This window comes from Tachyglossus aculeatus (assembly GCF_015852505.1).
Source record: "Tachyglossus aculeatus isolate mTacAcu1 chromosome 12 unlocalized genomic scaffold, mTacAcu1.pri SUPER_6_unloc_2, whole genome shotgun sequence".
In the NCBI taxonomy this organism is placed as follows: Eukaryota; Metazoa; Chordata; class Mammalia; order Monotremata; family Tachyglossidae; genus Tachyglossus; species Tachyglossus aculeatus.
Genome location: NW_024044829.1, coordinates 11798230 through 11813540, shown reverse-complemented (window position 1 = coordinate 11813540; position 15311 = coordinate 11798230). Strand labels below are relative to the sequence as shown.

At 42.3% G+C, this 15311-nt stretch overlaps 1 protein-coding gene across 1 annotated transcript; it reads left to right on the top strand.

Moving 5' to 3' along the window:
* The first annotated feature begins 477 nt into the window (after nt 1-477).
* LOC119921360 (olfactory receptor 10A7-like) lies at nt 478-11153 on the top strand. The gene is made up of 3 exons (XM_038741624.1): nt 478-1423; nt 6492-6640; nt 11058-11153. Exons 1-3 carry the CDS (start codon nt 478-480, stop codon nt 11151-11153), a joined length of 1191 nt encoding a protein of 396 aa, XP_038597552.1.
* The last annotated feature ends 4158 nt before the right edge of the window (nt 11154-15311 follow it).

The following is a 15311-nucleotide window of genomic DNA, read 5'->3' as shown; positions in this document are numbered from 1 at the left end:
TGTGACCAGAAGTTGAGGAAATTTCTAGGTGGGCATCATGGATCGGGGTGCTTTGTTCCCTGCAGAGAATCCATGATTATTCAATTCCCCCAGCAGACTTAGCTGCTATAAAGGCGACAACATGGTGTGGTGGGAAAAATGTTGGTTCAACAATGATAAACATCAATGGCAAGTGATGATAAAATGAAACTCTTTATTTATTCCTTTGCAGAATTTGTATTATTGGCTAACTTCACTTCTTCCCCAGTCTCCTGAATTTGCTTCTGGACACTGAGAACTTCGAGACCATATATTTCATGCTGTGATCACCTTCTTGATCCTTGACCAAATAAGCTACCCAAGTTCATTCTGAGAATTGTTCATATGGAAGACCTGGACTCTGAAAAAATTGCTACCTATTTTTTTCCCGAACGGAGAAGACACTGGGCCCAGACATTTGTGTACTTCTATTGCCAAAAAAAGCAAAAAAACATGCGAATGAGAGAAGCCAATCAGTCGCTTGTAACTGACTTCATTCTTTTGGGTTTCTCCAATCTCCATGAATTTCAGATCATCCTGTTTATGATTTTCCTTGTAGTATACCTAATAACCTTGATAGAAAGCTCCCTCTTAGTGTTGGTCTCCACTGTGGACCCTGCCCTTCAAACCCCCATGTACTTTTTCCTCAGGAACCTGTCCCTTATGGATATCGGTTACACCACTGTCATCATCCCCAAAATGCTCACCAATTTCCTGTCCAAGGATAAAAGCATTTCCTTTGGTGGCTGTGCAGCCCAGATGTATTTTGCCTTCTTTTTCGGGCTCTCAGAGTGTTGGATCCTGACAACTATGGCTTATGACAGACAGGCTGCCATCTGTGACCCACTCTGCTATTCGCTCATAATGAACCAGAGGTTCTGTTTGCAGCTGGCCCTGGCTTCCTGGCTAACAGGGATTCCAGTGGCAACAATACAGACTACCATGATGTTTACATTGCCTTTCTGCGGGCCTAATGTGATTAGTCATTTCGTCTGTTATAGCCCTCCTCTCTTAGATCTGGTGTGCACGGACATTTTTGCACTTGAGGTATACAGTATAACTGGAAGTGTGATCATCCTGATACTCCCATTTGGAGTGATCATTGTATCTTACGTCCGCATCCTCGTCACCATCCTGAAGATGTCCTCCGCCGAGGGCCATTGCAAAGCCTTCTCCACCTGCTTGTCCCATCTCATTATGGTCTCACTGTTCTTTGGGGCTGTGGGTTCGACTTATTTCCAAGTGAAAGCCTCCTACTCTCCTGAGATCAAGAAGGTGCTTTCTCTCTCCTATTCAGTCTTCACTCCCATGCTAAATCCCCTGATATACAGTCTGAGAAATCAAGAGGTGAAAAGTGCTCTGAAGAGGATTCTGGGTAGAAGGATATCTTCCCAAGATCTGAGAGGCTCTGACTTGTCAAGGTGACCTTTATATTGAGGTATAAAGTCAATGACTTTGCTCAGGAACTATTACTTGGCACATTCCTTTCTTTATCATTTGCTGAGGGCTCACTGTGCGCATGGGATATTCTGGGCTCTTGTAAAGACCATGGAAAAGTGTCAGAGGCCCATTCCTTGTTCTCAGAATTAAAATAGACAACAGCAGTAAGAACACAGGCTAGGATGAAATGAAATATCAAGACATCAACACATAAAATCGGACAATTGCTCCATCAATTAATGGTATTGATTGAGGGCTTATTGTGTGCAGAGCATGAGGACAATCTTTTATAGCATTACAGAATTACTGATATGTACTACTGTTTTATTGTTTTATTTTAAAAGTTTGAAGAGAAGATCAGAAAAGAATATTTAGGAGTTCCTGGAGGTTGAAGGTTAAGTTGATTTTTCATCTCATAGACAGGTTCCTCTGCTCCTGATCCACTCCTATTTACAGAATCACTACCCTGTTCTTCCAGGAAATACTCCCCCATTTGTATTTAAACAGATGCTAGCCATGTCTGAAAATAGAATTATGGATTTGAATTTTGAAGCAAAACTGTAAGTGAAGTGACATCTAGTAACTGTCTGCATCGAGCAGAGCTCAAGGAAAGTATTCTTCTAATTCCAAAAGAATAAAAATAAGCTCCTTGAATGTAACATCTAGAGAGCTACCATTTATTCAGTTCCTTTAATCATACTTTTTTAACGGTACTAAGTGTTTACTATGAGCTAGGCACTGTATGAAGCACCGGGGTTGATATGAGCTAATCGGGTTTAGCATAGTCCATGTCCCACATGGGGCTAATTGTCTTAATCCCTATTTTACAGATGAGACAATCTGAGGGCACAGAGAAATGAAGTGACTTGTCCAAGGTCACACAGTAGACAAGTGGTGGAGCTGGGATTAGAGCCCAGGTGCTTCTGACTCCCAGGCTCATGGTTTATCCATTGGTCACACTGCTTCTCAATTCAGTTTATTTAGACAAGGTTGTGTATATCCTGTTTTGGGTGGGGTTATAGCATTGAAGGTAAATTTGACCTTTTAGAAGATGTTTCATGAAAAAGTGAAAGAAATTCAAGAGGGATTCGAGGAAAACAACACATTTCAAGAAAGCCTGGACAGATAATCAAGTCTCACATGAGGCTCACAGTCAGAGGAGGGGGAACAGGTGTTGAATCCCCATTTTGCAGATGCACAGAGAAGGTCACCGTAACTAAGTGTGCAGAACTGAGATTAGGTCCCAGGTTCTTTGACTTCCAGACCCATGCCCTTTTAACTTTGATATGCTGCTATCTATAAATGAAAATTCTTCTTTGGCTTGGGGTTTGGCTTAGGAATCCACTTGTTGATGCATTTAGTTCAAGAGTGTGGTCCCCTCCTGTATTATCAGACTGAGTATCTGTGGGTTAAACATACGAGTAGAGAAGAAGTAGAGCAGTTTGTCCACATTCAGTTATTCATTCAATCATATTTATTGAGCACTTACTGTGTGCAGAGCAGTGTACTAAGCACTGGGAGGTACAAGTCGGCAAGATATAGAGACGGTCCCTACCCAACAACAGGCTCACAGTCTGAGTGGCTTGACTTGACCAGAGAATACATGATGATAGGAGATCCAAAGATCAAGGTGATGACAATGAGGTCGGAGGAGCAGATGGGGCAGGCCTTGTAACCTAAAAGAAGGAGAGATGACTTTGACATAGTACAGGAGTATCAAAAGGAAAGGAACAATTACAATCAGCATAGTCACATGTTATGTCAGAAGCTTATTGGGGAAGGTTTCCCCATAGGTCAGCTTCAGCACTGATGTAAGTCACAGAAAAAAAATGGTTAATTTTATCCACATCACAAAGGGCTGTGTGGAGACTCAATATATTTGCTCTATCTGGACTGGAAGGGCCCTTTCACATAATAAGTGGGTAATGCAAGGGGTTACATATGGCCACATAACGAGCATTCTCGTAGCCTAGTAGAGGCAGTGTGAGCCTGGGAGTCTGAAGGACCTGGAGTCTAGTCACAGCTCTGCAACTCATCAGCTTGTGTGAACTTGGGCTGGGTATTTCACTTCTCTGTGTCTCAGTTCTTGCATCTGAAACCCATTGTTGGGTAGGGATTGCCTCCATTTGTTACTGAATTGTACTTTCCAAGTGCTTAGTACAGTGCTCTGTACATAGTAAGTGCTCAATAAATACAATTGAATGATTCAGACAAAAAAACAAACAAGTAGATAGGTGTCAATGCCATCAGAGTAAATAGAATTATAGCTGTATACACATCATTAATAAAATAAATATGCAAATATGCACAAATGAAATAGAGTAATAAATATGTACAAATATTTACAAGTTCTGTGTGGAGGGGAAGGGGATAGGGCTGGTGGGGATGATGGGGAAGGGAGGAGGTGGAGGAGAGAAAAAAGGGGGGCTCAGTCACGAAGGTCTCTTGGAGGAGCTGAGCTCTCAGTAGGGCTTTGAAGGGAGGAAGAAAGCTAGTTTGGTGGATGTGTGGAGGGAGGGCATTCCAGGCCAGAGGAAGGACGTGGGTCAGGGTTTACGATGGGTCGGGCAAAAGTGAGGCATAGTAAGGAGGTTAGTGGTAGATGAGCAGAGTGTGTGGGATGGGCTGTAAAAGGAGAGAAGGGAGATGAGTTAGGAGGGGGGAGGTGATGAAGAGATTTGAAGCAGAGAGTGAGGGGTTTTTGCTTGATTCGAAGGTTGACAGGCAACCACTGGAGATTCTTTAGGAGGGGAGTGACATGCCTAGAAAGTTTCTGTACACAGATAATATGGGCACCAGAGTGAAGTATAGAGTGAAGCGGGGAGAAACAGGAGGTTGGGAGATCAGAAAGGAGGCTAATGCAGTAATCCAGTCGGGAAAGGATGAAGGATTGAACCAGCAAGGTAGCAGTTTGGATGGAGAGGAAAGGGCAGATCTTGACAATGTTGTGGAGGTGAGACCGGCAGGTTTTGGTGACAGATTGGATGTGAAGTGAATGAGAGAGCAGAGTCATGGATGAATGAATGAAAAAGATGGTGATGGAAGCTATTAGCTCAATATGGGACATTGTGTCTGATCTGATTAGTTTGTATCTGCAACTATGCTCAGTACCGTGCCTGGAACATAGTAAATGCTTAACAAATACCATAAAAAAAACATATACCATCACTGCCAGGAGGACACATTCTGTAGCTCCTAGAAAAATCAAAGTATACAGCAAAGAAGCACAAACAGGGAAAGCAGTACTTCTGTCCTGTGTCCAGAGGTCCACCACCATTCTGTGAAGAGTAACTGTGGGTAATAGATTTCTATGGGAAAATTATATGAGATGTGGAGTGTTTGATTTTGCCTCGGTTTTATCCCTGTAGTAATAGTCATGCAAATGACCAAGGATAACCTAAAAAGATGCCCCTGCAGTTTGGGAACACTGGAAAAATCCCATTAGAATAAATTCCATAACTTTGGTATGATTTTTCATCAACACAATAGTAATAAAATTATAAATAGAATCACTGTTCTAAGTGCTGAGGTAGATACAACATAATTGGGTTGGACACAGTCCCTTGTTTCACATAGAGCTCACAGGCTTAATCTCTATTTTGCTGACGAGGGAACGAAGGCACAGAGAAATGAAATAACTTGCCCAAGGTCACATAGCAGAGAAGTTGTAGAGTCCTGACCTCTGACTCCCAGGCCCATGCTCTATCTGTATTTTATCTGCAAACTGGAACAGTCCAAGGTTGGTACTTAGGAAAAGAATGCTTGAATTGAGAGTCAATGAGAACAGAAATATTTTTAATTCTATACTATTAGCCCTTAATGCCGTTCATATACTTTTTACATGCAATTCAAGGTTTCTATCATTAAATTAATTAATAAATGTCAAGTAGCTTACATATTATTCAAGTCACCTTGGTTCATTGGAACGGTTTGACACAACCCTGGACCAGTCATCCACTCCATCTTTCACAAGACTTATGCAAAGCACTCAAGATATTTCTACACAAATTCCATGTCAGTATTTATCCACACATTCCCAAGAACATAAGTGAAAGTTGTAAGCTCATTGTGGGCACGGAACGTTTCTGCTAAATCTGTTGTATTGTACTCTTCCAAGCACTTATCACAGTGCTCTGCACATGGTAAGGGCTCAATAAATACAAAGACTGATGTTAACTCAGTAGCATAGTAGGTGTTGAGTCTCATGTTCGACAAGGATTAGTCTGATTTTTATTATCACCTGTCGCCCCCTCTACTCTGTATGTTCGTAGTGGTCAGGGAATGTGTCTACCAACTCTCCCATGTGATTAGCACAGTGGTCTGCACAAAGTAAATGCTCAATAAATAACATTGGTGGTGATGATTTCGTGTACTTCAGTGCCTCCTTAGTGTTAGCTTATGCTTTGACATACACCAAATGAATACCATAATTAATATCCTTAGAGGTTGTTCGAAATAACTCCATGAAAACTTCCCCACTGAAGCAATACTTAAAGCAGTGCAGTTGATGAGTGTTGATGATGAGGATCTTAGATGCCAAATTCATACTGGCCAAATCACTTATACTGTAAGCTCCTAATAGGCAACTTATCTACGAACTCCATCATACTGTTCTATCCCAAGTGCTTAGTACTGTGCTTTGCACACATTAAGCACTCCATAAATATGATTTATTGAGATTAATAAGAATTATAGTGAAAGTGGTATTTAACCACTTATTATGTGCCAGGCACTGTACTTAACAGTGGGGTGGATAGAAGATAATCAGGTCAGACACGGACCCTGTTGCACATGGGGCTCTCGGTCTACCAGAGGGAGGATTATGAGGTAACTGAGGCACAGAGAAGTTAAATGACTTGCACAAGGCCACACTGCCGATGAGTGGCTGTGCAGGATTAGAACCCAGATAATATGACTACCACATCTGGGCTCTTTCCATTAGACCATGTAGCTTCCTGTGTACTTTGTCTTCTGTTGTTGCTCCTGAATCTCTTGTCACTTGTTGTGGTTCAAAATGTTTTCACTGTTTTTAGTCTTCCTTGGACTCAGCACAGCCCACAGCCCCGCTTCTCCAAAAGGGCAAAGCCCTCCGGTATGCACTCGGCATTCTATGGATCAGAGCATCTTGAGTCTTGACTCTTCTTGCCTATGGTCAATATGCATTGAACATCATTTCACATCAGTATTATTTCACATCAGTTAGAGCTTAATACAAGTGTCCCGAGGTGACCCTCGGGTACCGGCCATCTCAAGGTCGAGAGCTATCTCATGACCACCTGAGCCAGCGGGCGGAACTCGGAAGTGAGGGTGGGATACCGCCCCCACGACCAAATCTGCTAGATTGATGGCCCAAGCTGGGAATACAGAGGGTGTCCCTCGCCCCCGTGCCAATCAAATTAGGTATGGAGGAGGCGGGGAGGGCAGAGATTGGATAGACAGAGGCCGGAAGCTGGAATGGCCTAGGGGCACAGGCAATAAATACCTGTCGCCTCTGACCTTCGGGGTCAGAACACCAGGACACGCAGCAGCAGGAGCAGCCGCCGCTGCAGCAGCAGCAGCAGCAGCCCACGTGTCTCTCCCTGCCCAGAAGGCCAGACGCCCGCTCTACAACCAGAACCAACACACTGAGGCAAGGGCCGCGGGATGGGTGAGTGTCTCGTGGGTGGGACCCAGGTATCCCGCTGCTGATGGGAATTATGAGTGGATTCCTCCCGTGTAGGGAGAGCACATTGTGAGAGCTAGCTGCCCACCACGTGCGCGGGTAATGTAATGAATTCTTCCCATGTGGGAAAGTAAGTGGATTCTTCCCGAGTGGGAAGTGCACATGGGTGAGAGTTAACCAACTCACCCACGTGCGATTAACGGATGATTGTGTTCCTCCCGTGTAGGGAAGCTCTAATATTGCTAATTGATTATATTCCTCCCGAAAGGGAAGCTCAATCCATTGTGCCTACACAATTACATAAATTCAATTCACCTCGCGGAATAAATTTCATATAAAATTTAGGCTTTCCGTCCCCGGCCTCTCTCTCTCTCTCGCCTCGTCGATCACTGAACGAACCCGTCCCCGGACAACGGGTGACCAAAACAAGCTCTTAGTACACTGCTCTGCACACAGTAAGCTAATCATTGAGTTCTTTATAGAACTCAATATTTTTTATCAGTGAGCTCTTTATAGATATTGATATAAAGAACTATAAAAAATCACTCCAGCACTTAGTACAGTGGATGACTCATATTAAGCACTTTACAAATACCTTTATTATTATTATTGTTGTCACTTCTCTACATCTCAGTTAACTCATCTGTAATATAGGGATAAAGACTACAAGCCCCACATTCCCTGCCCTGTCACATCTCCTCCTGACAATCTCACTTCTCAGTGCAGTAAGGTGAAAAATATCCAAGCACATCAACTGCATTCTGAAAGTAATCTAAAAAACTTAACTTTGTGATTGCTCATGATCGGTTGATGGGTGCTGTAATAGTGATCATGTATTTCCTCCTAAGATAATTGCTTGGCCTTCCAATTTGTCGTTATTACAACTCTTTATATAGAACAAATTTATTCATCATTAGTATTTATTGTGCTGGTAATCAGTTGTATTTATTGAGCATTTACTGTGTACAGAGCACTGTACTAAGTGCTTGGGAGAGTCCAATATAACAATTTGAAAGAGTTGGTAGCTACATTTCCAGCCCACAGTGAGTTTACAGTCTAGCGCAGAGAGAGACATTAATATAAATAAATGAATAAATCACAGATATGTACATAATGACTGTGGGGCTGTGGATCAGGGAAGAATTTATACTAGGTATATTGCTTTCTTAGGTGCATATGAATTGCATAGGTGGATCTTCAAATTACAATTCTTCCTATTCAGAGAGAACCTCAGAGAGGGGAGAAGCAGGCTAAACTTCCTGGTGACATAAAACTATAGAAGGCAAATCTAAATAAGAGAAGTCAATAAAATGGGCCCAGGGAGACACCTAAAAGAGAATAAGGATTAGCCATTATTCAGTTTTTACATTTCTCCTTTCCCATGCATACAATCGTCAAAACTCTCAAACACAAGCAACAGTTTTGAGAACTTAGAACTGTTTGATTGCTCGATTCTCCCAGAGTTTAAGTTGGAATGAGGTGGGATGCAACACCTGAAATAGTTTACAACTTTAGAGAAGTAGCATAGCCTAGTGAAAAGAGCAGAGGTCTCAGAGTCAGAGGACCGGTTTCCTAATCACAGCTCTGCCACGTATCTGTTGTGTGACCTTGGGCACGTCAGCAGGGTGTACTAGATAGAGCACAGGCCTGGGAGTCAGAAGATCATGGGTTCTAATCCTGGCTCACCCACTTGTCTGCCATGTGACCTTGGGACAGTCTCTTCAATGTGCCTCAGTTATCTCATTTTAAAAATGGGGATTGATACTGTGAGCCCAACATGTGACAAAGACTGTGTCCAACATGCTTTCCTTGTATCCATCCTAGTGCTTAGTAAAGTGGCTGGCTCATTTTAAGCACTTAACAAATACCATCATTATCATTAATATTCTAATTATTAAGTCACTTCTCCATATCTCAGTTACCTAATCTGTAATATAGGGACAAAGACTATAAGCCCCAAGTAGGATATGGATTGTGTCCATATCTACCCCTATGCTTAGTATGTTGCCTGGCAAATAATAAGCACTTAACAAATGCTGTAAAGAAAGCGAATAAAATCAAAAGGTTCTGCCCTTGGCCATGTGACTGAGCTGGAAGTCATTGCTATTCAAAGTAAAGGAGGATCTAGCTCAATGTATTGGAATCCAAGAGAGTCTCACAAAAAATTGGCAGGCACAAAAAACAGTCCTATTCATATAATGAAATGGTTTAGAGACATGACTAGAAATTGGTTTAGATAATGAACTGTGTCCCCTCTCAGAATTGCACCTGGAGAGTTTCTAGTACTCTACTAGTCTTGGCTATGGGAAGGAGAATGAAGCAGAAGTAAACACATTCTATCCTATCTTGAGCGGTGGCTAACGAGTGGAAGGCAGTCTGCTGCAAATCAAAACTCACCTGTGCTGGGCAGCAGCTGCATGGGAGAGAGTGGAGGGTGGAGATTCAAAGAAGTAGGCTATGGTAAACCACTTCCATATTTTTACCCAAACTCTATGGATATACTACCAGGATGATTGCAGATGGAAGCGGGGCATTCTGGGAGAGATGTGTCCATGGACTCGTTATAGGTCAGAGATGACTCATTCATTCATTCAATCATATTTTTTGAGTGTTACTGTGTGCAGAGCACTGTACTAAGCACTTAAGAAGTACATGTCGGCAACATATAGAGATGGTCACTAGACAACAAGTGGCTCACAGTCTAGAAGGGGGAGACAGACAACAAAATAAAACATGTAGACAGGTGTCAGAATTGTCAGAACAAATAGAATTAAAGCTATATGCACATCATTAACACAATAAATAGAATAGTAAATATGTGTAAGTAAAATAGAATAATATATACGTACAAATATATGCAAATGCTGTGGGGAGGGGAAGGAGGTAGGGCAGGGGGGACGAGGAGGAAGAGAGGAAAAGGAGGGCTCAGTCTGAGAAGGCCTCCTGGAGGAGGTGAGCTCTCAGTAGGGCTTTGAAGGGAGGAAGAGAGCTAGCTTGGCAGATGTGTGGAGGGAGGTTATTACAGGCCAGGGAAAGGACGTGGGCCAGGGGGCGACAGCATAACAGGCGAGAATGAGGTACAATGAGGAGGTTAGGGGCAGACAAGACAATAAACTGTGTGCTAAACCTTCAAAGCATTTAGCGTATAAGATGCTATAAAGAATGATGTTTTTATCACCATTTTTGGGAGATATAAGAATGCTTCTATAAGACAATAGATGTGTTTTTGGTAGTAACATTAAGGGCGTGCTCCATATAACATTTTCCAATGTTAATAATAATAATAATAATAATTATGATGGATTCTATTAAGCAATTACTATGTGTCAAGCACTGTTCTAAGCACTGTTGTAGATACAAGCTAATCAGGTTGGACACAGTCTCTGTCCCACATAGGGCTCAAAGTCTTAATCCTTATTTTTACAGATGGTGTAACTGAGGCCCTGGAAAATTAAGTGACTAGCTCAGGTTCATACAGCAGACAAGTGGCAGAGTCAAGATTAGAACCCAGGTCCTTCTGACTTCTATGCCTGTGCTGTGTCCACTAAGCTAAATGAATTGAACATCACATTAAAATGGCTGTTACTCAAAAATGTAGTACTGTAATTTATTCCCAGTGGATTTGCTAATTAAATCAAATATCTGTAATTCTAATTCTGATATAGAGGGGTATAACAAGCCATCAATAGTACAGAAAATAAGATTAGGTTGTAAAAAAATTAGATGATAAAAAATTCAACGTAAAAATTTCAATTGTCAGCAAAACCAATCCCATTAATATTTTCTCTCTGACTCAGAAACTCGGATTTTCTTTCCTAGCTTTTTCTCCCCCTCCCCCTAATTTTGGATTATTGGCCTGGGAATATGGGACTGTAACTGTTCAGGAAGATCTAAACTATTGGTTTAAGATCAAGAAAATTTAATTCTGTCTACGAAGTTCAACGCCTGCAACCAAGGTTCAACTCCTGCAGCCAGCCCCTTGGTGCTTGAAATATTTGTGAGGATTCAGATCCCAAACTTATTTTTCTTCTGAAAAAAATCCTTTAAGATATTATATCAGCCCTAAGCAGACTTGGAAATCAAATAATCATATTTGGTTTGTGGGATTAAATCGAATGCAAATATGTACATATTATTTCTCGCCTGTCCTGTCGTCGACCCCCAGCCAATGTCTTCCCCCTGGCCTGGAATGCCCTCCCTCCACACACCCGCCAAGGCAGCGCTCTTCCTTTCATTCATTCATTCAATCGTATTTATTGAGTGCTTAATGTGTGCAGAGCACCGTACTAAGCGCTTGGGAAGTACAACTTCACAACATATAGAGATGGTTCCTACCCAACAGCAAGCTTACAGTCTAGAAGGGGGAGACAGACAACAAAACAAAACATATTAGCAAAATAAAATAAATAGAATAGTAAATATGTACAAGTAAAATAAATAGAGTAATAAATATGTACAAACGTGTATATATATATATGTATATATATATAAGGTGCAGTGGGGAGGTGAAGGAGGTAAGGCAGGGGGGTGGGGAGTGGGAGGAGGGGGAGAGGAAAGAGGGTGTTCAGTCGGAGAAGGCCTCCTGTAGGAGGTGAGCTCTCAGTAGGGCTATGAAAGGGAGGAAGAGAGCTAACTTGGCTGATGTGTGGAGGGAGGGCATGCCAGGCCAGGGGGAGGATGTGGGCTGGGGGTCGAAGGTGGGACAGGCGAGGATGAGGCACAGTGAGGAGGTTAGCAGCAGAGGAGCGCAGGGTGCGGGCTGGGCTGTAGAAGGAAAGAAGGGAGGTGAGATAGGAGTGGGCGAGGTGATGGACAGCCTTGAAGCCGAGAGTGAGGAGCTTTTGCCTGATGTGTATGTTGATTGGTAGCCACTGGAGATTTTTGAGGAGGGGAGTAACATGCCCAGAGCATTTCTGCACAAAGACGATCCGGGCAGCAGCGTGAACAATGGATTGAAGTGGGGAGAGACAGGAGGATGGGAGATCAGAGAGGAGGCTGATGCAGTAATCCATTCGGGATAGGATGAGAGATTGAACGAGCAGGGTAGCAGTTTGGATGGAGAGGAAAGGGCGGATCTTGGCGATGTTGCGGAGGTGAGACCGGCAGGTTTTGGTGACAGATTGGATGTGAGGGGTGAACGAGAGAGCAGAGTCAAGGATGACACCAAGTTTGCGGGCTTGTGAGACGGGAAGGATGGTAGTGCCATCAACAGTGATGGGAAAGTCAGGGAGAGGGCAGGGTTTGGGAGGGAAAACAAGGAGTTCAGTTTGGACATGTTGAGTTTTAGATGGCGCACATACACCCAAATGGAGATGTCCTGAAGGCAGGAGGAGATACGACCCTGGAGGGAAGGAAAGAAAGCAGGGGCAGAGATGTAGATTTGGGTGTCATCAGCATAGAGATGATAATTGAAGCCGTGGGAGCGAATGAGTTCACCAAGGGAGTGAGTGTAGATAGAGAACAGAAGGGGACGAAGAACTGACCCTTGGGGAACCCCTACAGTAAGGGGATGGGAGGAGGAGGCGGAGGAGCCCGTAAAAGAGACTGAGAATGAACGGCCAGAGAGATAAGAGGAGAACCAGGAGAGGACAGACTCTGTGAGGATAACGTGTTGAGGAGAAGGGGGTGGTCGACAGTGTCGAAGGCAGCTGAGAGTCGAGGAGGATTAGGTTAGAGTAGGAGCCGTTGAATTTGGCAAGCAGGAGGTCATTGGTGACCTTGGAGAGGGCAGTTTCAGTGGAATGTAGGGGACAGAAGCCAGATTGGAGCAGGTCAAGGAGAGAGTTGGCGTTGAGGAATTCGAGGCAGCGGGTGCAGATGACTCGTTCAAGGAGTTTGGAAAGGAATAGTAGGAGGGAGATAGGGCGATAACTAGAAGGGGAGGTGGGGTCCAGAGAGGGGTTTTTTAGGAAGGGAGAGACATGGGCATGTTTGAAGGCAGAGGGGAAGGAACCAGTGGAGAGTGAGCAGTTGAAGATGAAAGTTAATGAGGTGAGGCGGGACGGAGCGAGAGAATTCATAAGGTGAGAGGGAATGGGGTCAGAAGCACAGGTGGCTGAAGTAGCACTTGAGAAGAGGGAGGAGATCTCATCAGACGATACTGCTGGGAAGGATGGGAGAGTAGGGGAGAGGTTTGAGAACCAGGGTGTTGGAGAAGGGGAGGAGTGACTTTGGGGAGCTCAGACCTCCCTTCAAAGCCCTACGGAGAGCTCACCTCCTCCAGGAGGCCTTCCCAGACTGAACCCCCTTTTTCTTCTCCTCCTCCTCATCCCCCTGCCCTACGTCCTTCCCCTCCCCACAGCATGTGTATATATTTGTACAGATTTAGTACTCCATTTATTTTACTTGTACATATTTACTTTTCTATTTATTTTATTAATGATTTGCATATTGCTATAATTATATCTGTTCTGACAATTTTGACACCTGTCTAGATGTTTTGTTTTGTTGTCTGTCTCTCCCTTCTATACTGTGAGCCCGTTGTTGGGTAGGGACCGTCTCTATATTTGCCGACTTGTACTTCGCAAGCGCTTAGTAAAATGCTCTGCTCTGCATTAATTGTATTTGTACATATTTACTATTCTATTTATTTTGTTAATTATGCACATCTAGCTTTATTTCTTTTAATAGTCCCTCATTAATTTTATCGTGTCATACTCACATAGTGCATGTACATGTGTAAGCATTCATATTCAAATTAGAACAATTTCATAATGAAAATGTCCCTAAATTGAGCTAGTTAAGGGTAAAAGTTGCACATTTATTTTCTGATTTCATAAACTCTGTTTAAAGGAATTGGAAAGATGAAGCAGAAAATGGGTTGGAGAATATACCCAAATTAAGTAACACATGTAATGGCAAGAATACTGAAGCAGAGTTATTTTTTCCAGTGTGTTTAAATGTTCGGTGAGAACATGGAATCAATTAATCAATTTTGTTTTTATTGAGTGCTTATTGCATGTCAAGCACTGTACTAAGTGTTGAGAGTGTACAACATAACAGAATTGGCAGAAACATTCACTAGCCCAGAGTATTGTACAGTGTCAAGGGGAAGATAGCTATTGATATAAGTAAGTTATGACTATGTACTCCCTCTGCGGTGACTTTTCGGAGATCCATATTAACAAAGAAATATATTTAGATATAAATTCGCAAAGATCTGCTAGAAATTGCTCTGTCTCCTCCCAAATCTAACCAAAAGCCTGAAAAAATAACCTGTTTTTTAAAATGCAAACGGAGAAATTGAGGAAAAAATCTGACACATGGCTAAGATTATCAATATTATGAAGATCGAAATATGTAGTTTATATAATAAACTTAAAAATAATAATCTTGTAAATTTGCAGGTAGGAAATGTGACTGTTTATTGTTACATTGTACTTACCCAAGTGATCGGTACAGTGCTCTGCATACAGTAAGTGCTCAATAAATATGATTGAATGAATTAATTAATGAATTAACTATATGCTCCATTAAATAGCTAGCTGTGCTTTAATCTCTTCCATCTGCCAACTATTTTCTCAGAAAGACATTTGTGTGACATGATTTGATTTTCACTAACATTTGATCCAAAAAAAGAATATAAAAACTTTAATAAAGCTAAAAATTAGAATAACTTTTTGCTACTATAGCCACAGGAAGGAGGTAAACAAAAGTTTCTAACATGTTGAACAGTCAGTACTGCATAATTTTTTTTATCGTATCCACTCACCTCAATGAAGGGGAAAGAGGGATTCCTCTCTGCATTTAGAGGTTTACTCTGCCGATCAATTAAGCCAAGAACTTTCATTGGACTGTGGTGAGTGGTTCCTTAGCTGTAGAGATAGTGTGCCCCCATAAGCATAAGATCTGTACTTCATTCCAAGCATGGCTAGCATATGTCTAACATACTTAAAAAATCTTGGACTTCCATTTTGGGCAGAGCTGATGCTTGTTAAGGCTGCAGACTGATTTTACTTGTCAAAGTAGTGATGATGTTTAGCACTGGAGCTTCAATTTTGAAAAAATAATGTGACCTTTAATAACTGCTAAAGATTTGCATTCAGTTGCAGCACTCCATATATTTTTGAAACTTCTTACCTGTAGAGTGCCACTTCCCCTGCAAAACTGAACCAAGGCAATATATGAACTAAGTTATTTGGTAAATTTTTCTATTAGAATCACACTGCCTTTAACTGACTGCTCCATAAAA

Excerpts from the sequence above, each read along its gene's own strand:
- LOC119921360 (XM_038741624.1), top strand. The coding sequence starts at position 478 with ATGAGAGAAGCCAATCAGTCGCTTGTAACTGACTTCATTCTTTTGGGT. Across the intron at positions 1,424-6,491 it reads ATCTTCCCAAGATCTGAGAG|TCTTCCTTGGACTCAGCACA; the intron begins GCTCTGACTTGT and ends CACTGTTTTTAG. Across the intron at positions 6,641-11,057 it reads TTGAACATCATTTCACATCA|TTCAACGCCTGCAACCAAGG; the intron begins GTATTATTTCAC and ends CTGTCTACGAAG.